Source organism: Equus quagga, chromosome 1, assembly GCF_021613505.1.
Source record: "Equus quagga isolate Etosha38 chromosome 1, UCLA_HA_Equagga_1.0, whole genome shotgun sequence".
In the NCBI taxonomy this organism is placed as follows: domain Eukaryota; kingdom Metazoa; phylum Chordata; class Mammalia; order Perissodactyla; family Equidae; genus Equus; species Equus quagga.
Window position 1 is genome coordinate 130,934,624 of NC_060267.1, and position 26,242 is coordinate 130,960,865.

Here is a 26,242-nt window from a genome sequence, read left to right on the forward strand (position 1 = left end):
ACAATATTGTTGACTCATTGTTTGCATGGTAAATTGATTTACACACACACAGAAAATTTGCAGGATGAAACAGATTTTCCATACTAAAATGTTCCCCGCCGTATTAGTGCTATGCTCACAGTAAATATTTTCAGAAGCAGTGATGGTGAAATGAGAAAGGATGGCTCTTTGTTTTTCTTTAAGAACATAAAATGACCAAAGAATGTACATAGCATGACTTTAGCTTTTTTAAACGTCATGGCAGTTCCAGCTTCTGATTCTGGCTTCTAACTTAATTGATTTTTATAACGCTTGCCATCTTCACTCCTGGAACTCAGTTTACTTCCAGCTCCATGTTCCTTAGTAATAAAATGCTTCCAAGTTGGAAGAGTCTCTGACAAGCCCCGACAGAGAAAAAATTGCTTGCTTTGGGCAATGTAAATTTGCACAGGGTTTGGTGTTACCACCCATTTCAGAATCATTTATGCTCTTCCTAAAAGTCAATGACGTGAAGCTTCAACTTGGCTTAAAAGTGAGAGTGTGCTCCTAGAGTCAACGCATACCCTAGTGAGGTGTTATAATGGAACTTCAGTGGTGAACCCTCCTTTCCTGAAGCTATTTGCATGTGTAAAAGATGTTTCTGAATATCTTAGGATAGGAGAAGTATTTTCACTATTTTGAAAAGCAAATCTGTGCAAACTATTTCAGTAGTAAATATTTGGCTGAGGTTGAAACATCACATCATAAGAATATATAGAAGGAATGGTGTCTACCTGTAGGTGGCATTTTGCAGGATTTTCTTGTTGATGACATTTTATTCAGGGCATTTTAGACATGGGTGAAGAATAGAGATATTGTTTGCTGCCATATATACATAATATATATGCCATAGATATATAATATACATATTATATGGCAGCAAAAGGCATAGTTTAGTTGTATATTATACATTATTATTTATATATAATATATAATTTGATACATAATACATAAACATAATAAGTGTATACTATATATAAATATGTAATAAATATGTATGTAAGTCACAGTTCTACCATGTTAGCTTGTAGATCCCTCAGAGCCTCAATGTTTTCACCCATAAACAATACCTAACAGTACCAATATATGATAAAGGATAAAATACATATGATAATTTTAGCAACTTTACCTTTTTTTTGCTTCACGCCGTATTCCTCTTCACTCCTGTGGTTTGTTGTCATTCTTGCTGTTCACTTATTTCCAGTTTCTGCCTTCTGAGCATGATGTTCAAAGTGGGCCCTTTGGAGTTTGAGAGACATGTGCTTAAGTCTTGGCTTTGCCGCCTCTAAGTGCTGTGGCTCTCAGCCTTGTGAAATGGAGAGCAGTAGCTAGCTGCCTGTCTCACAGTGCGGACGGGCCACGTGAAACTGCGCATAGGTGTTAGCTAATGTTGCCATTATGGCTGTTAGTGCGATTAGCTTTTAATGGTGGATGCTAGAGTATTAACATATAGTACTCTATTGACTAAATTTACTAATCATATATCAATGATGGAATATATAATTTATCATGGTAATCATAAATTGTTACTTTTCACTATTAAACAGCAACCCTGTTCATTGATTGTTTCTACTTTATTTCTTAGTGTGTTTTAATAAAGCACCTTGCAAGTCATGATTCAGTCAATTCTTGTGGTATCAGTACTATTATTATCCTCATTTTATGGGTGAGGAAACTGAAGTTTTGTGAGATTGTATCTTTCTCTAAGTCCTGGTGAGTAAGTGGAGGGTTAAGATTTGACCTTGAGAGGTCTAGCTCAAGAGCCCCTACTTGTAGGTATTACTCTTTCTTGCCTTCCAACAACGTATTAATATACTAGATAAAGAATCATGGAAGCTGTAATATGTACCACCATAAATAATTCTTCCAGGACAGACTGTGTCCTTGCCTGCTCTTCTCACTGCAGCATTTCTGCCTCAAGGAGGGTCAATTGGAAATGCAGGTGATCGATTGATTTTCTGGGAGCTCTGGTCCTGCCTGGATTTACCTTACTCTGAGCTCCCCATGGCAGTCAGTGTGATGCCTTAGTTAGCTTGCAAGTGGAATTGACTAATGCGTTAATTTAATCTTTGTTTTGATTGCCTATGTGACTGAGCATGTAGTAGGCATTTAATAAACTCTTATTTATTTGCCTATGTGTCTTTCCAGAAATAGTCTATGCACATACAAGCAAATGCTCCTTCTCTTATTCCCAATTTAAAACATGTCATACATATAGGAACAGACATTGCATTTTATATTTGGCTTTTGCAAAAATTTTCTGCAATTTGCCTTTTGTCTTTTTTTTTTGAGGAAGATCAGTCCTGAGCTAACATCTGCCGCCAGTCCTCCTCTTTTTGCTGAGGAAGATTGGCCCTGAGGTAACATCCATGCCCATCTTCCTCTCCTTTATATGTGGGATTCCTGCCACAGCGTGGCCTGACAAGCGGTGCGTAGGTCTGCACCCGAGATCTGAGCCGGTGAACCCTGGGCCGCCGAAGCGTAATGTGTGAACTTAACCACTGTGCCACCGAGCTGGCCCCTGACTTTTTTTATAAAGATATTTTAATTTATATTTAATCTCATTTGTCTATCTTTTCCTTTATAGTGTCTAAGCTTTTCTTCCTTCTTAGACAGGACTTCTGTACTTCAAAAATAAAAAGAAGGGCCTCCATATTTACTTCTAGAATTTTTATGGTTTAATTATTTTACACCTAATTCTTTATTAGGATTTTTTTTGGTCATAAGGAGTTAGGTAAGGTTTTGTCTTTATTATTATTTTTCTAAATGAGTAGTCAGTTTCCAGCCATTATTAATTGAATAATCTAATTTTCTCTACTGAATCTTAAATGCCACTTTTATCATATTAAATTTCCTTAAGTATATGAATCTATTTTGGACTTCCTCTGTCTTTTTATTCCTGCATCAACACTAAACTGTTTTAATTACCAAAGCTTTAAAATATGTTTTTGTGTCTGGATCACTCACTTTGTGACATCATGAGAGTTTAGGGTAGGTAATGACTTTAGAAGCCATTGAGCAAAGTTTTGTTGGTATGGAAGAAATAACTGAGTCCCTGAGAAGCAAGTGACTTCCCCAAAGGTCCCACCAGATGCTGGCAGAGCCAGAAGTTAACCTGGGAAGTAGGTTAGTGGAGTGGACCTTGAAGCAGAAGGTGGAGCTTTAACATAGTCTACAATGTTGGCTCTGCAAGCCCTCAGAGATGCAGTGTTTTAACTTGTAAACAACACCTACCTTACAGGTGGCCCCAAGCAATGCAGAAGACACGTGGGCACATCGCCTAACACACTGTTAGTCACAGAGGACATCTTGGATTTTATTTAGTTGACTTTGAGCCAAGGCCTTCTGAATCTAATCCAGTGGTGTGTCCCCATTTCGCCACTCAAACATTTCGTATCCATGCCATGTCTTAAAAATTTCATGGCTAAAAGATCCTTGAGAACTATCTTTACTAAAAATTAATGAAGGATATTATTATATACTCTTAGAAAAACAAGTGTTCTATGGTTAAATAGATGTGGGAAAAGATGAGTTAAATCAAGTTAGGTAAGATCTTTGCTATGGGACTTCAGAATCTTTTTCTGCTAATGTCTACCATAAATCAGGAGAGCTAGCTGCATTTTTCAAGTCAGCTTGATCATGGAACACACCTCCACTCCTCCATTTAATTTTTGCACAACCCCCAGGAGGATTTCAAATAACAAATACTGTTTACTTTACAGCAGTATGTCTCCCACTTGGGAAGAAATTCCTTTTAAAAGAAAAAAATGAAAAGAACGTTGTAGGCACTCAGTATTGCTTTGTGTAATAATTATTACTTGTGTTACTTAATTAGGTAAAAGATAAGACTAGGTATGCTTATAGCTCTTATAGAAAACTATGAAACCAAATCAAAATTACACTAAATAAAAAAAAAATGTCAAAGCCTATAAAACTTAAATTAAGGATGCTAACTTTAAATGGAGAAGGATTGTGATTGCTGGATGTAAATTTATACTTGATATGAATATGGTGCCAATTGCTATGGCTCAGATGCTAGCTGAAGAGGTTTGCATAGTGGTGTGCTGTATGATATCCTGGTTTCCTCACTGATTGCTGTTTCTGTAGTGTTGACGAACCCCTCATTTGCATGGTCACCATGATGTCCCATGGCCAAGACTTGAAGGGAATATATCAGAGAAATAAGAAGTCCTTCTGTGCTTTCTCCATTTCACCCCAAAGGAATCTTAATGCAAACACAAAGGCAGATATTGAAACTTCTTAGCAATCCTTAGTTATAAGGAGTTATTTACATGATCCAGAATAAGTTCATTTTAACTCTCGAGATAATCATCAAAAAGAAAAGGCAACATAAAACACTTCTTGGAGCAAACTCGTGAATCCTTGAACACAGGTCCCCATCCTCCAGGAATATGGGCCCTGATTTGAGAGACATGACTTTAAAATATGGGTTTAATTCTCTTTTAAATAAAATGATTACAGTTCCTAATTTGTTAGTCATTTATAAACACATCAAGCGTACCTGGATGGAAGTTACTTATTTGGATTTATTGAAAAGCACTGGCCTTGAGATCACAAAATTATTACTTAATCTTGGTACTAAATTGTTAGTGATTTAACTTCTTTAGGCTTCAGTGATCGTTTAGAAAGTTCATGGCATATCTCAGCAGGATCAATATTTTAAAATTTTATGTTAAAATGTGTTTTCATGTTTAAATTTAAGGTGCTTACTTGAAGGGAAAGTGCAATATGAATGATACATGGTGTTTTCTTAAACTTTTTTTTTGGTAGTAGTAAATGTTTTGAAGATGGGCTTTTCAAATATTAGGAGGTACTAAGATTGATAGCTTTGCAAATTGGTTTTAAGTATTTTGAATTTATAACTATCATCATGTTGCAAAATAACATTGACTTTGGAATGGCTTACTTCCTTTTGTAGTAATTCAAAAATATTATGACAGCTATAGTTTTATAGTGAGCATAAAAACCAGTGAGGTAAGTTCAATGAGGTAAGGTTAGTGTTGGAAGTTTTATTAACAAAAACTTTAAGTATTAACACATGAGTTACAATTCCCATGTGTTTTCAGAAATTTGCTGGAACCGAACTGAACATTAAATTTTGAACTTTGGACTAGTCACTTAAAACCACCTAATTTTAGTGTAAGAAGTAGCCAAAAACTTAAGTATGAAAACAGGCTTTATAAACTTGGCTGGATTATTAACCCACATATGATATGAATTCTTCCATGTAGGTGATACGAAGCACTCTTAACCCAGCATTGTTTTCTTCAAGTAGGTGGCATGTGGGACTTGGGTATAATTTTTTGACAAGTAGGGAAGACAAAATGCACCTTTACAACCTGAAAATCTCAACTGTGTTATTAACAAGCTGGTGATTGTAACTTAACTTTTATAAGCACAGCATGTGGTCATACTATACTGAATACTGAATTTTATTTTTTGAATTGAAATTGTATAGAACAGACATAATTTAAGAAAAAGGTACATTGTAAATGATGAAGCACTTTATAGTGCAGCCATTATTGTTCCTCTTTGTGCTATCTAAATATCTTAAAATACAATATAGGTTTTCTCCCCTAGTCAGATGTATAAGATTTTGGTTGCTAGATGAAAGCTAGCACCCAGAAGTGGGATTACACAGTCCTTTTTTACCCCAGTCAGTATCACTCTATTGACTGAAGGAATCCACAGGAGGGTAAATACATCAATGACATTAACTAGCCACCTTGAAGAGCTTAAGGACAGAATTGCAATGACCAAATCTCTTGTTACTCATGACTGTGAGGGGGAGAGAGACCTTATAAGTAAAGACTGAAAACCAGAGACCCTTCTAGGAGAAGGATTTCTCTCAATTTTCAACTGTATAGATGTCCTCTCCTTACAAGTTTTTGTTAACTTGATCTTAGACAGCTCCATCTAAGTGTGAGTAAATCTGTAAATGTGCAGAAGATGTCCTAATTAGTCTTCTGGAGGAATGGTGCTGTAATTACCAGACTGCTCATCCGCACATAGGTTAGACTCTAGTCCATGTTCTGTTGTCTTAGAGCTTCCAAGTCTTTTAGCTGTTTATCTTTTGGATGTTTCCTAGCGTCTCAAACTACATGGCCCTGATCATGAACTCTTGATTTCCTGTTCTCAAGTCTGATTCTCCCCAGTCTTTCCCAGCACAGGCAATAATTCCACTATCTATGCAGTTGCTCCAGCCAGTAACCCAGGAGTTTTTTGATTTCTTCCATCGTTTCACCACCATGTATACAAATCCTCAGTTCTGCCAGTTGTCTCCTGATTATATCTCAAAATGTATCTCAAACACAGCCACGTCTGCTCTCTGCACTACCTCTGTCCTGGTTGTGGCAGTCACTTCTGGTTGACTGCAGTAGTTCCCTACCTCTCTCTGGCCTCCATTCATGCCCCCTAGTGTCTGTTCGTAGAACAGCATCAAATTGTTCCATCCTCTGCCAATAAGAAGACTCTGTTGGTCTTGAATAATTTCCTTGCTTTCTGGTTCAACAAGGTATTCTATACTCACCTTGGATGTTTCTTGCTACAGACTTAAAATCAATCATTTCTACAATGAAACTGATTTCTTTTAGTGAAAAGTGGTTTTTAGAGACTACAATCTGGGTTTTGAGATGGGTGCTCATTGCTACCGAGGTGTTCACTTTTTTCTAGGCCTTTTTAATGGTCAAAGCTAGAAAATAATTTTAAGAGAGAAAATGCATCATGTGTTCATACTTATTAGTCTTACAAGGCCATTTTTTTTAAGACCCAAATTTATTAAAATCCAAAATCACCTTGAAAGCAGTGGAGCAGGTATAAAGCACACCTTGTTTAAAGATCAGTGAAGACCACATAGTATTCGACGATTGCACAGTAGAGAGTATCCATCAGTTCAATAAACCATTTTGCTGAATACCGAAGTGTTGGCTCAGGTTTGATTTATAATAGCTGGTAGATATTTGCTAAATCATGAATTTTATTATTTTTGCATACACACAAACACACACGTATATATTTTCACCAATATACACAGATATCTACAAGTTAGCCTTTTGTCATTCCAGTTTTTTACAAGGATTTTACATAAGATCTTAAAGTTTATATTTGTATTACTTTCTTCTTACCCTAAAAATCATATTTACTAATAACATTGACGTAATGCTTATTTGTTCTACCTCACCCAAACCCTCACAAATGTATGGTTCACCAAGTCATAGACTTGACAGTCTTGTTAAAAGGCTGTATCTGGAACCTAGAACAATGCCTGGTACAAAATCGATTCTTCCTATTTGTTGAATGAATGAATAAATAATTCTAGTTATTGGAGATAAGAAGAGCACCTACAGAGAAGCGAAGTCTGAAATCAAAATTGCTGCAGAAGCCAAAGAGTAGAAGGGCACAACCCAAGCGTAGGCTGAGAGGTGGACACACTCTCACCTATATTGCTAGTTTCTGCTGGTGCAGCTGTTGAAGGACATTTTTTCTGGAAGGCAGCTTTTGCTATAATTAGAGATTGGTGTGAAAAAGTTTTTAAAAACGATGATTATTCTGAATTCTTCTTTTCAATAAGACTCCAGAAAGATCATGCTAACTGAATCACCAATCCAAATGAGTCGTTGACAGTTCTGTGGTACTCTTTGGTAGAGATCAGTAGCCTCTGATGTTTAGAGAAAGGAAGGCTGTAGGATTCCTGCCCCATGACCTTGCCTTCAGGTAGTACATCATAGTCATGCAACGTCTCTGAGTGTTCCTTGAATTTCCAGCTGTCTGCTTTTTTGAGACCATAAACGGTTCATGCTAGGTCAATGTAATGACATTTCCTGTGGCTGGACTCAGCCAACCTTGTTTGCTGTTGGGCCAAAATCCTCCCTGAAGCCTCTATATACAGGGGAGATTGTAATCTAAGGGGTGAAACTTTTGGGTGTACTAGAGTCATAGACCAGCCCAGTCCAATATGGTACCCTTGAGCCACGTGTGACTACTGAGTGCCTAAAGTGTGGCTTGTTCTAATTGAGATATGCTGAAAGTGTAAAATAAATGCTGGATTTTGAAGACAATACAAAAAAAAGAATGTAAAATATCTCATTAATATTTTTCATATTGATTACATGTTAAATAATATTTTGGATAGTGGGTTAAATTAAATATATTATTAAAATTAATTTCATCTGTTTCTTTTTACTTTTTTAATGTAGCTACTTGAAATTTTAAAATTATAGATGTGGCTTACATCATATTTCCATTGGACACACTGTCTGAACTCCTGTTCCTGGAAGAGTGGGAGTGCCTGTGCAACATTTCTAGCCAATCCACACATCTCAAACACCACTCACTTTACCATGGAAAAATCACTTTTCACATCAGTTATGTTAATTGCCCAAATTTCAGGTGTTCATCAAATATAAAGAATATGGAGGCACTTTTGGTAGCTGACTCTGGCCTGTCAGCTTTTAATTAAAGTCTTTCATAGGTTAATAGCTACCACTGGAGAATTTATTCCTAGTTGGGAAGTATAGCCACCCAGACATCCCTCCACACAGACACACATATCATACAGTGTATGCTGAAATATTTTAAAGCAAATGACAGACAATATAACACCCTGGTACATGTTAGAGCACAAAATCTTATTTGCTGGTTCGCTACTTTTCCTGAGGGCTGTTGGTTAGCAACCTTTATTGCATTCCTACAGTATATAAATCACTGGGTTAGAGGCTGTGGAAAAGAGAATAATAAAATATAATAACAATAGCAAAAATTTATTGAGTGTTTCTAGGTGCCAGGCACTGTGCTAAGTGCATTACATGTGTTATTTAGTTTAATCCTCAAAATAGCTTGAGGAAGGAGGTACCGTTATTATCCTCATTTTGTTTATAACACCTTAGTTCTGCTTCTGACATTTGGGACGCCTGTTGGTAAGTCTGTGGCTGTTGCCATGAGTTGCTTGAACACATGCATTTACAATGCAGTGACTTTTGCAAAGCAGAGTTGTCCACTTAAGCCATTTGTCTGTTCAAACTGAAGTTTAAGCCAGTGAGCTAAGGGTACTGACCCTTCCTCTTTGGTCTCTTTCTGTTTTCTCCCCGGGGTCTTGATCTTTAACCTTTGTGTTCACTCCCCTGGGTTCTGCTACTTTGTTTTAGCTCTGCTTTTAACTCTCTGTCATTTTTTCCCTTCTTTGGATTCGGGGTGAAAGGATAGGAGAAAGAAGATTTTGGGGTCTTACATATAAAAGAAGTAGAGGGAGGTACAATGGCCCCGTTTCCTTTAGGTTGGTGATAATCTCTAAGACAAACAGGGCTTTATAGTTTAAGTTACCCACTTCTTAGCAAAACCAGGGGAAATTATTATAATGATTTCTGGGTAGTTTAACACATCATACTGTAAGTCCAACCCATGTTGGGGGTTTGGGATTGGTGTGGGGGAAGGAAGGGGACAATCCTGTTTCTCATGGTCATTTGAGGATCCAGATTTATGGAGGTTCTGCCATCTTGTAGCTCCACTGTCTGAAAAACGTAGCTTCCAAGATCTCTGAGGAAGAGGAAAAGTATGCAGGTAGCATGGACAGGAAATGACGTATGTCACTTCTCCTTATATTTCATGAATAAAGCACACGGCCCCATCTTCTCACACGGAGGCTGAGAAGAGAGATCTTCCCTGTCTTCAGGAAGGAAAGGAGCATTGGATGTGAGTGAGAACTAGTGTTTACTACCACAGCAAATTTTAGATTTCAGGTTGTTTGTAGTGTTTGTGTCTTCAGAGGCTGTGTTCATTATATCCTTCCAACTTTGAAACCGTCTTCCCCATTTGACTGATTGCAAGTTGAATCAAGTTCAAATATATGCTTAACCCAAGTCTACTATTAGGAAAAACAAACAAATGAAACTTTGAATGTGAAATAAAACTATATTGGGAGCTTTTGTGCATGTTCCAGTTTCATTTTCTTTTAAAGCTGTTCTTTGTGATCGCACGTTTATTCAAATCCTGAAGCGTTGTCAAGTAAGTAGTATTTAATCTGTGAAAATTTTCAAGTGGCCACTTTCTCTCTTTCAAGTGTTTTTTTTCCTCAAGTGTTGCTGTAGTCATTTTAAGATTGAAATGAACCATTTGATTTTAAAAAATTATTTATGGCACATCAAGTAGCACTTAGTGTTTTGTCACAACATTGAAACCGTTTCTGAAGCCCCGTGTAAAATATGGCAGAGAGGTCGGGAGGCTTATGTATAGAACTTCTAGAAACATACCTCACCATTGGAACTGGTTATCATTTCTGGGTGCTGACATGGAGATTAATAATGTTAACTCTGATTTTGGCAATTTTTGCCAATTTCATTGCCATGGTCCTTTTCTTTCAAGTTATTACCTGGAACTGAAGTGATAACAAATGTTTCATGTTTATACTGCCAGATAAAAGGTTAAGTTTTCATATGTTACATGCTCTTAAACACACACATGTGCACACACACACGCACAAATACGCACACTGGATCAGAAGGAAATGAGTAATTCTCCTAAAATGAAAAGATTGTCCTAGTTTTAACATTAGGTGACTAGTTTCCGTGTGGTTAAGTCATACGTAAAAATTGGAAATTCAGCCTATGGGTCTTTGTGCGTTGACGATATCATCCAGTTCTAATTTTCTTTTGTTTTTCTGGGAAATGATGGTGCTCTTTGCTTTGCCAAGTTTTATTATTGAGTCAACTGCCAAAGTTTAAGAGAGAGAGTCAAGGGCCCTTAAAATTATTTGGTGTTGAGTGAAGAGGCAGAGAAAGGTATTTCATATCCCCAAACATTTTAACTTTTATATCTCTACCTGAAGTTGGACTATAATCTAAACTTCAAGGCTTTTCCGATTCTTTTTTAAGTGATGTGCACTCTTGGGTGAAATCTGAATATAAGTGAAGGGAACTTTAATCCTACTCATTGATACCCAGTTTGGAACTACATATTCTAATTTTTATTGGATTATATTCTTTTTTTGCCTGGTCTTCCCTGTATTTAAACTTCTGTGCATTAGAAGGCCTGTGTGCCTGCTTGTGGTTTTGCACCATCTGGAAGTTAAAATTTGACTTTAGAAATGATGTCATACTTGCTTACTGCAAACTGGGCTAATGTTGGTTGAGAATTGGATGCGGTTCAGGTCAGAGTTTTGTCTTTAAAAAAAAGACCCTTAAGCTTCGTTTCTTGATTCTAGGAGACTGTGCAAAGCTGTAAAGATAGAGTGAAGGTGATTGAAGGGCATGATTCAAATTCCTTTGAAGCTGAGGACATGCTTTTGGGTGCATGGAAAATAAGCTTCCAAACAGAAGACCTCAGCTGGCACAGACTTCCTCCTGCCATGTAGAGTTTGGGTGTTGCGAGTAGTGTGTTGATCACGACCATCCTTGCTCTCTCCTTTATTCCTGGAGAAATATTCCTATAACCAGGGTTGCTTTTTATCTCTCCTGGGCTCAGGAAGATGCGTCAGGGCATTGATAGATCACACAGGGTGAGGAGGTGCTACAAATGTTAAGCATGTTGTTCATCAATACAGAGTCTCTTTTTCTAAACTCTCTCCAGCACCAATCACTACTTCCCATATTGTAATTTACTTATATCACAGTTTTGGATATTGGATATTTCCTTTAGTCCAGATATAGACCATCCGTCTTTGATAGCTAGAATGCAGAGCTCATGGGACCACAGCTTCTTCTCAGATTCATGCTGAGTCCTGGTCAGCCTGTGTGCAAATCTCTGTAATTGAATGTAACCCTTTATAACCACTGCTATGGTCTGGAGTGCTCAGCATGTCCTGCCAGTTTCCAAGGAACCCATCAAATGCCATCCATTATATATAAACTAAAAATCATATTTTTTCACCAGATATGATGAAAACCCAAAGAGAAATACTAATGCTATTCCAGGTTTACAGGTGTAGATAACTTTAGACAAAGATAGGCCACTTGAGAATCTGAGATGCTTAAGCTTTAGTGAACTGGCATGAATTTTCATTTCGGAAAGGAAAGATCCCCAGGACATGAGTATCCCCTTCCCCTTCCTTCCCCGCCCCTGGATCTCTGTGGCCATTCTGTGAGAAGAGGCACAGCTATCGCTCCTTGAAGATTCTGCGGGTCTCACCCTCTGCAGTCACAGAATGGCCGTCTGCTCTCATAATGCGGTCAGGGTGACTCTGCCCACTGAGCTGTAAGCACTTATCAGCACCTCTTCCCTTGCTGGGACCTCCCAGCTTCATCCTCCTCTCTGAGTCAGAAACTAGAAAACTCTCTACCCACCCACCTCCCCATCACCTTTGACCCCTTTTTTGGAAAAGGGTAAGAAAAGGAGACTCTAACTTTTTATCTCTAATATCATCATTCTTCCCTGATATATTCTACCTAAGTCTGATTCCTGCCTTTAAAATCATAAAATGTCATGCCCTTAGAGACTGTGTGTTCTAAGCTCTTTGTTTTATGGATGGAGAAACTGAGGCTGGAAGGCTGGGTGAGAGGAAGTGAGAGTAATTTGTTCTGATCCTCACAGCTACATAGAAGCAGAACTCAGCCTAAAACCTAAGTGTCCCCTTTCCAGTGTTCTAGGTTGCCTTCGCCTCTGTGTCCTTGTAGTATTTACCTGTTTATCTGTTTTGGCTTATTATGGTATTCCTTTGGCCTTTTGTTTTTTTTTTTTTACTTTTATCTTTTTTTTTCCCTTTTCATCTAATTTTTACTTACTGGTAGTATAATGAGCAAAATGTCCCACAAGATTTGCAATGAGATTCAGCAGCCCCCTTCTTACCTCTGTCCCATTTCTTCTTCCCCAAGACAACCTGCTCTCACTCTTTTTGCCTGGTTGTTTTGATGTCTCTAAATAACGTGTTGGCAGCGCTGCTTCCTGATGCTTGATGTAGCGGCTGTCTATCAGGTTCCTGGTGTGGAGGGTGAGGATTAAAGTCTTCCATCACTCTGATACCCCATATCGCCCATCTAAATTTTTTTGCACATGGTCTTTAGAATGTTAAATTAAGAAAATAAAGCTTATGTTTTCTCATTTTATTACTGACATTTGAAAAACAGAAATTATAATAATCTAATTTTTGATCTAAGGTAGAAATAGGATTTTCTTTTTTGTATACTTTGTCTTCTTTTTCGTTAGTATTTGGAAAGCGGTCTTTCATAAAGCTGGAGAATGGGTGTCATTTCCATGGCATTTACTTCCTCTTGGCAACATGTATTTTTCTAATTTAGGACTGTTTCTCTACTTGTCAATCTTGTTCTTCCAGATGTTCGTGGCATGGCTCGTTGTAGCGTCCATTTTGCTGGAGGATGCTGCAGAGCGTCAGCAGCATTGTGTCCTCTCTGGGCTCTCAAAGACACAGAGTGTTAGTGTACTTTGTTTCCCAGCTTATGGCTTCACCATATGGAGACGTACGACTATTTCATAAAGTCTTATTTCATATAAACCTCATATTTTAAAAAAATATATCACTCTTCAGGTACATATGCCACAGGACTTTAGGTGGATATAAGCTGTTAAGACGCATGGCATCGAGGTGCCCCTGGGCAGTGGTTGGATCACGCTGTGCTCAGAAGGCATCCTGCTGCCCTTCCTCCCTCCCAGGGCATCACTGGTGGTTCCTGATGACCTCTGGGAAAAACTGCAGCCTCCTTTCTTTTTCCTGATTTCAGGTAGATGCATTGAGATTACGACTGGAAGAGAAAGAATCTTTTCTCAATAAAAAAACAAAACAGCTACAGGACCTCACAGAAGAGAAGGGGACACTGGCTGGAGAAATTCGCGACATGAAGGATATGTTAGAAGTGAAGGAAAGAAAAATCAATGTCCTTCAGAAAAAGGTGAGTAGCTGACATTAAGGCATTGGTAGCATCCATGTTTTGTCATTTCCAAGAAATTTTTGAGCTTGTGAGAAAGAAGAAATTTTTGTCTAAGAATTTTGGAGTAAGAAGTATGCACTTTTAGCTTACTGGTATTTAATTTACTGGTGGTTGTATCATGTCATTTTTAGCAGGGCCTGATGAATTTTCTATTTGATTACCTGAAAACTAAATAGTGGTGATTTTTTTCATTTGCCAGCTTAAACATGGAAATAATTGTTTAAAGTTAGATGTAAGTCTAAAATAATAAAAAGCCCCAAAAGTTAATTAATTTTTCCTTTTTCGCTACTGAGAGTTGAGCAATGTATTATGTGGGTCTTAAAGGTATTTTAGATGGATTTTTTATTTACGTCAACTTTAGTAGGTCTTATCCTGCCAAACCCATACAGATTTCAGGGGGTCGGGTAATGTTTACACCCATTGCTTAACTGGAATCAGTGAGAGAATGTGTAGTAAGTTCTGACCACAGTGACCTAACACAGAAGGTGCTTGACCTGGGGTTAGGACCCTCTTTCCTTCCTTCTTTCAGCAGCTCATTTTCTCCATTGTAGAGGATACAGGTTTTGTGACAGCACCCTGATTTTCTTTTGGAGAATTCCCATTTGCTACTGTGTACAATTTTAGTGGGACTGTAGTGTCCCCTGCCTTTCCCTAGGAAAAGGATAAGCAAAAAGAGAAACCAACACCTGCTTGTTTAAGAAAGAGAAATGTGTTGGAAAGACGTAGGGCTCTCAGGTTAAGAGGCAGCCAGCATAGAAACTGGGAGGGAACCAGTGGTGGGCAGCAGCAGATGGCCAGCCTGGAGACTGCCATAGACAGGCATGTTACTGTGTACCATGCTGCAGCTGTAGGCTAATGGAATCTAACTGGCCTTTCCTCTTGGTGTCATTTGCTGTCGTCATCTCTCACTTTATTTATATCAACAGCATTCTAGCTGTTTTTCCTGCTCCTACCCTTACCTTTCCTACAGGCTGTTCTTAACACAGAAATTGGAGTAGTCCTTTTAACACATAAAACACTTCTTACCACTCTCTGATCAGAACTCACAACCACCCACGTAAATGGGGCCCAGTGCAAAATGAAAGTGTGGGGCCCCTTGCTCAATAAGTATTGAAAATTTCAGGATGGTAACAGCAGAGCATTAAAGCAAGCATGGGACCCTTCTGAGTTTGGGGCTGTTTGCAGCTACACAACTTGTGCACACATGAAGCCATTCCCATCCCCAGTAGCTTCCATCCTCACTCTCTGGATATTGGTGATCTGATGGATCATATTATTAATTCATTTCTGTAGACATCTTTACAGACAAAGCTCTGGCAGTTGGTTTCCCTCTTTGTAGCTCCAGCTAATTGGTACAGATGATTAGAAGAGAACTGGGAAGAGATGATGGCGGATTCCTGAATCAAAGAGACTGTCTAGGGCAGGTGGGACTAACAGAAAAACAGTTACAGTTGCAGTTCTTGGAGCATGTACTAAGGACTCAAAAGAAGGCTTTTCATTTTAAATCCCCAGCAGTGAATGATAACAAAGGCTGACATTTACTGAGTTTACTTGTGTTGAACACTGTATGCTGGGGACTCTGCTATACTCGTTAACAAGTGTTCTTTACTGACTCTTAACCCATAACCCTGTGAGGCAGGTACAGTTATTAACCCCAGGAAACTGAGGCTTATGATTGGCTTGCCCGAGGTCATACAACCTAAATACAAGTTTTTTGTCTTTGGGAAAATAGAATAAAATGCTTATTGCAAATTAAGAGAATAAGCCTCATTTTTCTTTGGACCTCATGTTTTGTGATGATGATACCAGGTGTGAGAGTGAATCAAGGAAGAAGATCACAATTGCTTTTTTATACCAGGAGTTGAGACTAAGCTCTCTCATTCTTGAGGACCGAGTGGCAACAATTTTCTCTGTAAAGATTTTGGCAAGGCACTTTCAATGCAGAAGTGACAAATGGCCACTTTTGCTGACGTGCATATTTTACAGAATTTTAAACTTTCCCCCCAGCCAGATTCAAAAGAACTAGTTTGGAAGTTCGAGAACAAAGCTGTTGGATATTATGGCTTTTTTGGGCAACATGATCATAACCCCACTTATTTAAACCATGTAGATAATGAATTTGGAAGTATTTCGTGTATATTTGGAGAGCTTGTTCAGCTTTAAGTTTTCTTCACTGAGTGTTTACCAATACATCTGGGGAGGAAATAAAATCACTGGCAACATAGCGAAGGGGCAGGAGTTCTCTTATACCTGCAATGTGAAAGAGAAATTATCCCTAAGGAAGTGATGTACACAATTCAGAAACTGACTCGAAATGTGGGAATAACACAAAAGCTAATGGGCCAATGAACCATTGTCTTTGCGAGTGGAGACTCCTTAGAGTTTTGACCACATTCAGCATAATTGGTTGTTTTAAGGCAGGCCTGGATTGGAATAGCATAAGCTTTGGATTAGGGTGTCTTGGCGTGGAAGAATAATAAACTCGTGTCAATGTCAGAGGTGCAGTATTACTTAATATTTCTTTTTCGTAGACTCTTTGGCAGCCAGCAATGTGTTTTGATGCCAGTAGAGCTGGGTATGCTCCTTTCATAGCCATGTTTAACCTGGCGAAGCTAGGCTTGCACCTCGTATCTGTCAGCTTTACCTTCAGAGCCTGGGTCTCAGAAGTCTTGTGTGCTCCATAAGCCACATGGACAAGTCACATGTCTGGGCAACAGACATGGACTGATGCTCTAAGCATTTAGTTACTTGAGGAAGGAAGTGAAGTTGAATAAACAGAGAACCCCAGGTGGCAGAATATCTGGAATCAAGCCTTTGTTGGAAAACACAAGTCATCGAGAATGGATTTTTGGTCCTACCACCATAGTTTTGGCTCTACTTTATAATTCCAAGATATGGAGTTCTTTTAGTAGGGGACAAAAATGTACATGTGTGAAAACTGTTTATTGGAATATCTTCTTGCGGCTATGATACTAAAGTCAGAGGAGTGGCGCAGTTTTCATGCTACAGCCATAGCATACTGGTCCCATACCTGAATTCAAACTTTAACTGATGAAGTGCTACCTGACTATTGAGTTTTTGTAGGAAATGTCATAAAACCTTGATGACATTGTACATTTGGAAGGTGTACAATGCCCAGGATTTTAGGACATGGTAGCATTTATTTAAACCAGATCAAATTCAAACTGTTATGTAGCTCATAGATTCTTGTACCATAAACTTACTACCCAAGAAATTTTTTTAAAAGCCATCAAATTGGACAAAAATTCTATCTCCAGTTTCATCCTAGGTCTCAGTCCCATGAGCAATGTGAATTTATAGAGCAGAGGTACTTTATTTATTAGGGGTAGAAAAACAGATGGAGATTTCTCTGGAAGCCAGGTTCACCAGCTGCCTAGGGCTTCATGGTTTGCCCTGTGGTAGAAAAGGTAGGGAGAGATGAGTGGAGTTGACTCCTGGGAGTGGAATATATGGACCTGCCCACTTTAACAGCTTTATTTTATGTAATTGGAAGTGCGGTGGTAAAAATTCTGAATGACGATGAACTCAAAGGTAAGGATGCTACGGGAGTGTGGTTATTAACATATTGAGTTTCTTCATGAAGTTTATCAAAAGAAGTAATATCTGAGAAGATGACTATAGAACATAGATATTTCCACATTAGTGAAAAATTGGTGTGAGGTATAGAGGACTTTTTGATTCACTTGAGCTCTTTCTAGTGTTTAAACATCCAGTTGAACTTTTATTTTTATTTTTGGCAAACCTCCTAATTTTTTGAACACGTGGAAAATCATATTCATTTTGCATGTACTGAGTATTTCCGATGTGTCAGTCAGTCACTACTCTAGGTCCTGGAGGTTCAAAGAGAAATAAGACATTCTCCAGTCCTCAAGAAGCTGACAGTTTGGTTGGGCAGACAGACACGCATAATCCTAAATGTAAGTACAGTGAAGAGCAATGTGGCATGTTACCAGAAGCAAACCACTTGATGGATGCAAACAGCAGAAGCTAATTCTGGCTACCTTAAGCAAAAGGGAATTTATTGCAAGGATATCCAGAGCTCTAGTATCTGACTAGTAGAACCAGATTAGGGGTGATCAAGGACCAGAACATCTCTAGGAGACCAAGACAAGGCAGGCAGTGCCATGATCTCATAACCGGGAGCCTCTGGTCACGTGTCTTTTCTTGATCTCGCACCATCTTCCCTCTGCCCTTATATCACGCTGTTGGTCAAGATTCAAAGTCCTGGGACAGATCTCCAAATTTCACACAAGAGCTTCTCATTAGCAGGATCTAAACAGACCTTCCCTAAAAGGAATCTTGGAAATGTGGTTCCAAGCTTTCCACCTGAGCTTTCCATCAGTTCTTATGTCACTTACTCAGGGAAGTCTTTGCTGACACGGCAGGCTGGGAAAGATTTTATGCTCTAAAGCATTTCTTGGCTCAGTTTGAAATTATGCGTCCCTTTAGTGAATGTTGGCTTCCCTCCCAGGGCTAAGCTCCTCGTGTGCCCCAACCGTGATCATCAAGATATCTCCATCTCCTTGCAAAATTCTTGGCAGGGGATGGTCCTCAATCAATATGCATTGGGTGAATAAATTATATCAGCAAATTCTGAATGAATGAGAACTTTGGAGTAGAGAAACCACTTTGAGACCCACTCCCGGACGAAGAATATTGTTAGCTGTGAGAAGAGTCCTTTGCCCCGAAATGTTAAACCCACTCATTGTTCCCAGGACAGTATGTTCTGTATAGGCTGCAAGATGGAACCATCCCATAAATAATAAAACAAAGATGAGGAATTGACTGTTGCTGTACCCACTTCTGACACCTCCAGCCTCAGTTCCATTACCCTGGGAAGGTAAAAAGGGATGAAGGCTTAAGTAAGGGAGCTTAGCCAGTCTTCCTTCATTTTCCATTTTAATATAAAGAAAACGTGGTATTTACAGAGAATACTGTCTTGTTATGCAAAAGAAAGCTTCCTCCTCTAGTTCTCACTTCTAACTTATGGGAGTGTTAAAGGCAGGGTACTTTATGAGAATGATATAATGAAATTGCTAATTATCCATGGTCATTTCCAATTATGACCATGCAAATGTTAATTTTCATAACAAAAGAATAATCTGGGATTGATTGAGCCCTTACTATATACAGACACTGTGCTAAGGGCTTGGCATCCTTAGGTTACGTATCCTTATGACAAACCTAATGGCATGTAGGTACTATCATAATCCCTATTTTTAAAATGAGAGACTGGTTTAGGGAGTAACTTACCCAGAGTCACGTGGCAAGGAAGTGATGGAACTAGTCTTAACCACCATCCTATTCTGGTGTTTTTCTACTTTATGATTCTGCCTCCTTCATGAGACAAGTGGGATCATTAACTTTTAAGGACTAACTAAGTGATAATTTGAGCAACTTTCTTCAGGTTGATACACAAATATGCCTACTTTTAATAGCAAACAGATAGAGATGCAGTTACTACATAATGTGATGAAAAATAAGTAACCAAATAAATGAATAAAATACAACACCAGATCTGGATTTTTAAAAATATATGTTGTGCTATGTTTAGAAAAAAGAAAGATTATGGTGACCTTCAGTTTTTGTTTGTTTTTACCCCCATGAGATTCTTCATGTACCATTCTAAACCATTGGATTGTTTTGCCACTTTGTTTTCAAAGAATTGCAGCATTTTTGCTCTCATCTTATTTTCACTTTGTTTTAGCTGTTGGCTTATAGAACTTAGACCTCAAAAGATGTTTGAGACATCTAAGCAGCTTTCCTGGACTAGTCATAGATGAACTCATAATTTTGGTAATTCCTCACTGAGTCCCAAGAGGAAGCAGTCTGGGAAGCTGTTCTGCTTTGCAGTGATGGTCAACTAGGGTCTGACCTCAGTGTAGGCGAGCTCACTCTGCATCTGAAGCCAGGAACTGGGCTGGCATCCAGAGGTTGGAGCTGCAACCAGGGTGGCCATGGGTCTAAGGCAGTGGTTTTCAACCAGGGGACACATTACCCGCCCTTCCCTCCCCCACCCCCCCCAACCCCCGCCATCTCCTCCCCAGGGACATTTGGCAATGTCTGTAGATAGTTTTGGTTTTCACAGCTGGGGGATTGCTACAAACATCTGGTGGGTAGAGTCCAAGGGTGCTGCTAATATCTTACAATATAAAAGAAACACCCCCTGCACCCCAAAACAAATAATTATCCAGACCAAACCCTGGCCTATGGGAGTCCTTTTCTTCCCATGGCTAGACTGCCCTACTTATCTTGTTTCTGTCTGCTCCCTGCCTTGAGAGAGTATTCCTTAAAATGATTTTTACTTAGTATAATAGACATTTCTCTCTCCTCTGGATATTATCTTGGCTGATATGATTAACATTTTTAGCTACACTTTTTCTCTGGCATCATTACAGGCAGTTTACAGAGGTGAATGTCTTGTGTATGTGTGTGTGCATATGGGTGTGTATGATGTTTAAACTATTACTATTACTTTCTCTTTTAAAATTTTCACATATATAATAAAAATAATACAATTTTCACATATGATAATCCATACTTATAAAGAGTATATATAGCACTCTTGAACTATTAAAATTATTAACATTATTAAAACTGATCTGACCACACTGATCATATCAACTAATTTGGAGGAGGATGCTGGTCAGCTGTGGTACAGGGGACATATAATACAAATAAAGCATCTGCTTCAGACAGAACATGGATCACCCAGCTGGTATCACCTAGTTTAAATTTCTAAATGCCAGCATTCTAGTCATTTGGATAAGTGACCTTTAAGACTAATATTTTTCTGACCAAAAAAAATGCACTTTATTTTAGTAGCCTTTTGGGCTGAAAACCTGATTTCTATATTCACATTTAATGTATTTTTTCATATATTTTATCTAGTTATTTGGGATATGGTAACGTTATTTGTTAAATGTGGCCTGAATGTAGATTTAATTAGTATGTTGTTTAAATATTTGCAATTAAAAAGTATCTAAATTAGTGTTTGTGATTTGCCAGTTTTCTTTTGAACAATGCTTTCTTCAGTCTAGAAAATATAAGAAAAAGCTAACTTACCATATCATATAATAAATTCTCTATACGTGTTCTGTGTTTCTAGGGTGGCAGGATGTCATCGGTCTAAGCAGAAGCATCTTTGCTCTGGCATCATTTAATACTTTGTGTCTTTATCATGGGGTGAAGTTGAAGCCAAGGGTTCTAGTGCTAATTAAATTTCACAGGACAAATAATCACTAAGCATGCATGGCTGTTAACTTTAGGCTGAAATTACTTGCCCAGTGTTAGTGATGGCCTAAGGAAAAAACAGCTTGGTGATTTTAACCAATTGATTCTATTGTCAGAAGTCCATTTTGCCACAATGAAGTGATATTTCAAAGGTCACTCTGTGTCTCTTGAGTAGACATTTGGCTTCCTTGGTAAATCTAAGCTTCTTTGTGAAGCAGTGAATTCACCAGCCTCCTCTTTTGTGTATATTGCTTTTCTTCTAAGGGATTTGAAGTTGCCCTTCTCTTAGAGATGACACTGATGAAATAACCTTTTGTTATAGAAAGAACCAAAGTTAAAAAATTTGCCTTCTGATGGGCAATTAGAGAGATTTAGAGAAGTCTGCTCATTCATTCATACATTCATTCAACATCTATAGGCACTGTCCTCAATTAGTTGCATCTTTCTACCTCCTGGTTCTATTGAACACGACCCAATATTATTTGACTTAAACTACATGTGAAAATGGATATACTGATGAAGCATGGGCAATCCTGACGACAGAAAGATAGGAGAACAGTATACCTGGAAGAGATTTTATGGACCCTCCTACTCCAACTTTTTCATTTTTCCACTCAAGACACGGGGTCCTGAGAGATGAAATGACCTGTTTAGGGTCACAAAGCTAGTTAGTGACAGAGCCTGGACTCTGATTACACTTTTCCTTTTTGTTCTCTGCATGCCCCATGACATCTGAGGCCTTGGGCACCAATGCCCTGTTCTGGCCAGCTTGCCTCCTTTCTTCCTGCCATCCAGTCAACCAACAATGAATATTCAGCATCTGTAACGATCTGGAGGTTCTGGAGGCACTGGGGGATACATAGGCTATTGAAGAAGGTGTAGTTTCTGCCCTTTGGGAACTCACACTCATGGAAAAAACTGCTAAACAAGTTTAGGCAATTACAGAGCAGTTTATGATGTGTGCTATACCAGCCAGGTACCTGGTGCACATAGGAAAGGCACCTCACCTATTGTGGGGAGTGGGATGATCAAGGAAGACTTCTGGAAAAGTTGATGACTAAGCCAAGATCTCAGGGACCAGGAAGTGTTGTCCAGTCAAAGCAGCGAGAATAGCATTTGCAAAGGTTTGGCTCGAAGAGGCAGCACAGTGCATTTGGTGGAATCAGAAATAATTTAATATAGATGGACTACTCCCCTGTCCCATTTAGGAAACAAATTTCATAGTTAGAAGTTTTTCTGTTCTTTATGTCTTCTAGCAATCAAATATATTTTGTAATTAAGGTTTGAGAGTCATTTTGACTTCCTTATTATAAATATTCTCTTCCAGTCCCTTGTGACTTGCAAGTGGCACTAGTGGTTATCTGTGTTATTTCAAAATGCAGTTCAAGGCCAGATCATGCTGAGAACTGATTCTTATTCAGTAAGAGGACTGATCCTTAGCCAGGGGAGGCAAATTCTCTTTGAGATAAATATTTGCTTCTGCATTAAGACCTTATATTCTGTGCTCCATTTCAGCATGATGGATTTTTTTAAAGGTTTGTTTATAATTACCTGCAAAATCTCTTGAAGATATAAAATAAAAATGCCCAGAGTGCCCTGACCGTGGCTGCTACCCTAGTGGGTGCAGGCATCTTGACACATCTGTCAGTCTGGGCTGCCAGCTGTTGTTTTGTGACACAGGATTAGAGGTGGTTGAGCCTTTTCATATTTCAGTCTGGAGATGATTCTGTTTTTCTTCCCACATACTCCCCAGGCCGTTTGATTTAAATCAACCTTATTTATGTGGGAAGGAAAATTTTCTGTCTGTCTTTTTTACTTATCCTGTGTTTGGCAATGGATTCTTCTTTGCTGTGAAGAGTTTACACATATCTATATTAGCATTTATCATGTTATATTGTCCAGAGAAGTCCATAATTCAAAACTTTTATTATACGTGTCTAAGTTTTCCATAAGAATAAATATAAATTAGAGGTGATATGTTCTTGGGGGCATATAACTCCACAGTTGCTGTGAATGAGGGGCATCTTAATACTGTTCTGATATTGCAGTCTCATTGCCATTCTTTTTCTTTATCCTTACTTGATTGTACTATACTTTTTTGCAAACTAAAAGATGTAACTGCTTTAAACAGACTATTTTCACAGAAGCTGAATTCTAAATTAATACCACCGAGTATAAAACGATTTGGGACCTTCATCATAACATTTTATCACACTTACCTCCTTTTTAGGTTGCTTACTTTTGAGAACCAGCAATAACACCAACATGTAATCAGCCCTTGGATAATATAGTTTATCAAAGTAATTTGTAATTCTAACAAAAGTGCTATGGTCGGTATAATTCTAAGATGGCCCCACGGTTTTCCTAGCTCCATGAGGTACATTCCCTGAATAATGCCCCAAACTGTGAATATGATGGATTTAACACCCACAATTAGCTTATGTCGTATAGCACAGTTGACTTTAAGAAAGGAGATTATCTGGGTGGGCTTGACCGATCACATGAGCCTATTAAATCTGGATACTAAGGTTCGAGATAGTGAGGTCAGAGATTCCAAGTATGAGGGGGATTGAATGCATGAGAAGTTTTTCACTGTTGACTTGAAGATGGATTTAACACCTGTGATTAGATTACATTAGATATTTTTCTAGAGTCTCCAGACAAATACTCATTCTGGCCACACCCTGATTTCATCCTTGTGATACCCTAAACAGAGAACTGAGCCATACTATGCTGGAATTCTGACCTATAGAACTGTGAGTTGATATATGGATGTTGTTTTAAGCCACTAAATTGGTGATATTTTGTTACACGGCAAGAGAAAACTGGTACAAGTGCATATTAAAATAACTGTTCAGTAGTAACAAAACTCTTGCAGAAATCCAGAGGCTTATATATAGTAGTGGAGTTCACAGGATACTGACAAGGGGTGTTGGCTCCTTAAAGTGATGTCGCTTGTAACTGTAATGAAAGCAGTTTCCAATAGCTTTAATGGCTCAGCTTAGAAACCATGGGAGTTTTGATGAATTTTTATTATTTTAGGGGGATTTGCATTACTTCAAAATGTATACATAAAAGTGAGCTTTCATTACACTTTTCAGATTGTACTATTTCATATTGCATAACTAAGATTTCTTAAAATATGATGTTACGTTTTTGTGTCTGTTTCCCCATTAGAGTCTGAGCCCTGTTAGATCCTAGCTAGAAAATTGAAATGTAACAGTAAAAATAAACAAATCTATCCAAAATTCTGGTGAGATTCAGGGTGAGTAAACAAATAGGAATGGCCATGTTCCAATAAAACTTTATTTATGAAAACAGTCAGTGGGCCAGATTTGACCCACGGGTTCTAATTTGCTGAGCTCTGGTTTAGATCACAAGTTATTATAGCCTAGAGGCAATTCTAACATATAACGACCTTCATGGCAAGTTTGAGATATTTTTTAATATATTCCAAATATTTGATAGAGTTGAACGAGGTGTACTTCTTTTGAGGGCCATATTAATTATTTGCCTCAGACATTCCTCCTGGTGCGGTGGGAAGTAAGTCGTTTGCTCCCAAGGCTGAGGTCTTCCCAAGTTTCTCTTGCATTCTATAGCTTTTTTGTGAGTGAAGGCTGAATGAAGCAAAGCTAAGCAAACAGGATGTGCTCGAATGAATAGCACCGATTGACTTGGAGTGGAGATATTTCTTTCTTTAGTATTGAAACATGAAGTTAAATTCTTTAGGCTCTATATGATACTTTGACTTATAAGAGCATATGAAGGGTAGCATACATATACCAAGGCTCTCTCCAAATTATGAATGTTTGGAAACTTGTGAAGAGCTGGAGGCTAGACAAGGGTGGCCAGGTGGGAAGGTCGGGATCGACCCAAGGATCCTTTACTGCTGTTCATGTAACCAACACTTTTTATTAGAGCTTGTAGGGAAGTGTTCTTTGAAAGAGATAGATGGTGGGTATAAAATGTCAGGTAACTGGAGGAAGAGAAATGGGTACAGTTGACCAAAGCTGCTTCATCTGCCAGTTCTTCATCTAGGAATTCATCCTAAGAAAAAATTGAGGTCGTAGGCGTAGATTTAGCCACAGCCTTGTTCATAGCATGGTTCTTTAAATGGTTTTTTTTTGGCTGATCAGTGAAAATACTATAAAGTGGAGAAGTGACTAAATAAATGATAGTATCATTCCTGCGTGGAAATTCAGCCAATAGAAAGGATGTTATAGAAGAATAGTTAATGACATAAAAAGATATTCACCTTATTTTGTTAATTGAAATAAACTGTTTACAATATGTATATGTACAGAAAATGATCAGAGAATGCCTGTTTTCTCACACCCTCACCACTATAGTGAGTGTCACTATAGTGAGACTATTTTTGTTTTAAAAAGTTTATGCACACACACATATCCACACATATATACACTCATCGGTATAATTAGTTTGTTAAGAGCAGGGACTATGACAGGCCTGACTGAATCTCAGCTTATGTGCTTTTTTTTTTTTTAAAGATTGGCACCTGGGCTGACAACTGTTACCAATATTTTTTTTTTTCTGCTTTATCTCCCCAGCCCCCCCGTACACAGTTGTATATCTTAGTTGCAGGTCATTCTAGTTGTGGGATGTGGGATGCCACCTCAACGTGGCCTGATGAGCGGTGCCATGTCCGCGCCCAGGATCCGACTCCTGGGCCGCCGCAGCGGAGCGTGTGAACTTAACCACTCAGCCACGGAGCCGGCCCCTCTTATGGGCTTTTTAACCTTAGACATGTTACTTACATTTTCTCTGCCTCGTTTTTCCTATGTTTAGAATGAAAATAATCTCACATCTCACTTTTGGTCTCACTTTTTCTCAACATAGTAGGTGTTCAGGAGGTGTTTGTTGAATGAACAAAGTGCCCATCACTGTTGATGCACAATAAATTATTATTTTATATTCAAAATTAGAATTTAAATGCTAAACCCATTGACTGTTTCAAAGAACTTGGAAAGAAAATGGAATTGCTTTATAAAGATCATTTTTAAATTGATTTTTAAATTTACATACAGTAAAACTCACTCTTTGTGTTGTGCAGTTCTGTA

General features: G+C 38.4%; 1 protein-coding gene across 1 annotated transcript in view; it reads left to right on the plus strand.

The window, feature by feature from the left end:
- Positions 1 to 26,242, plus strand: part of ERC2 (ELKS/RAB6-interacting/CAST family member 2) — a 703,663-nt gene that overhangs the window by 313,997 nt on the left and 363,424 nt on the right. The window contains exon 6 of the mRNA XM_046646460.1: positions 13,704 to 13,871. Within this exon, the coding sequence (XP_046502416.1) occupies positions 13,704 to 13,871 (168 nt within the window). The remainder of the gene's footprint in view (positions 1 to 13,703; positions 13,872 to 26,242) is intronic.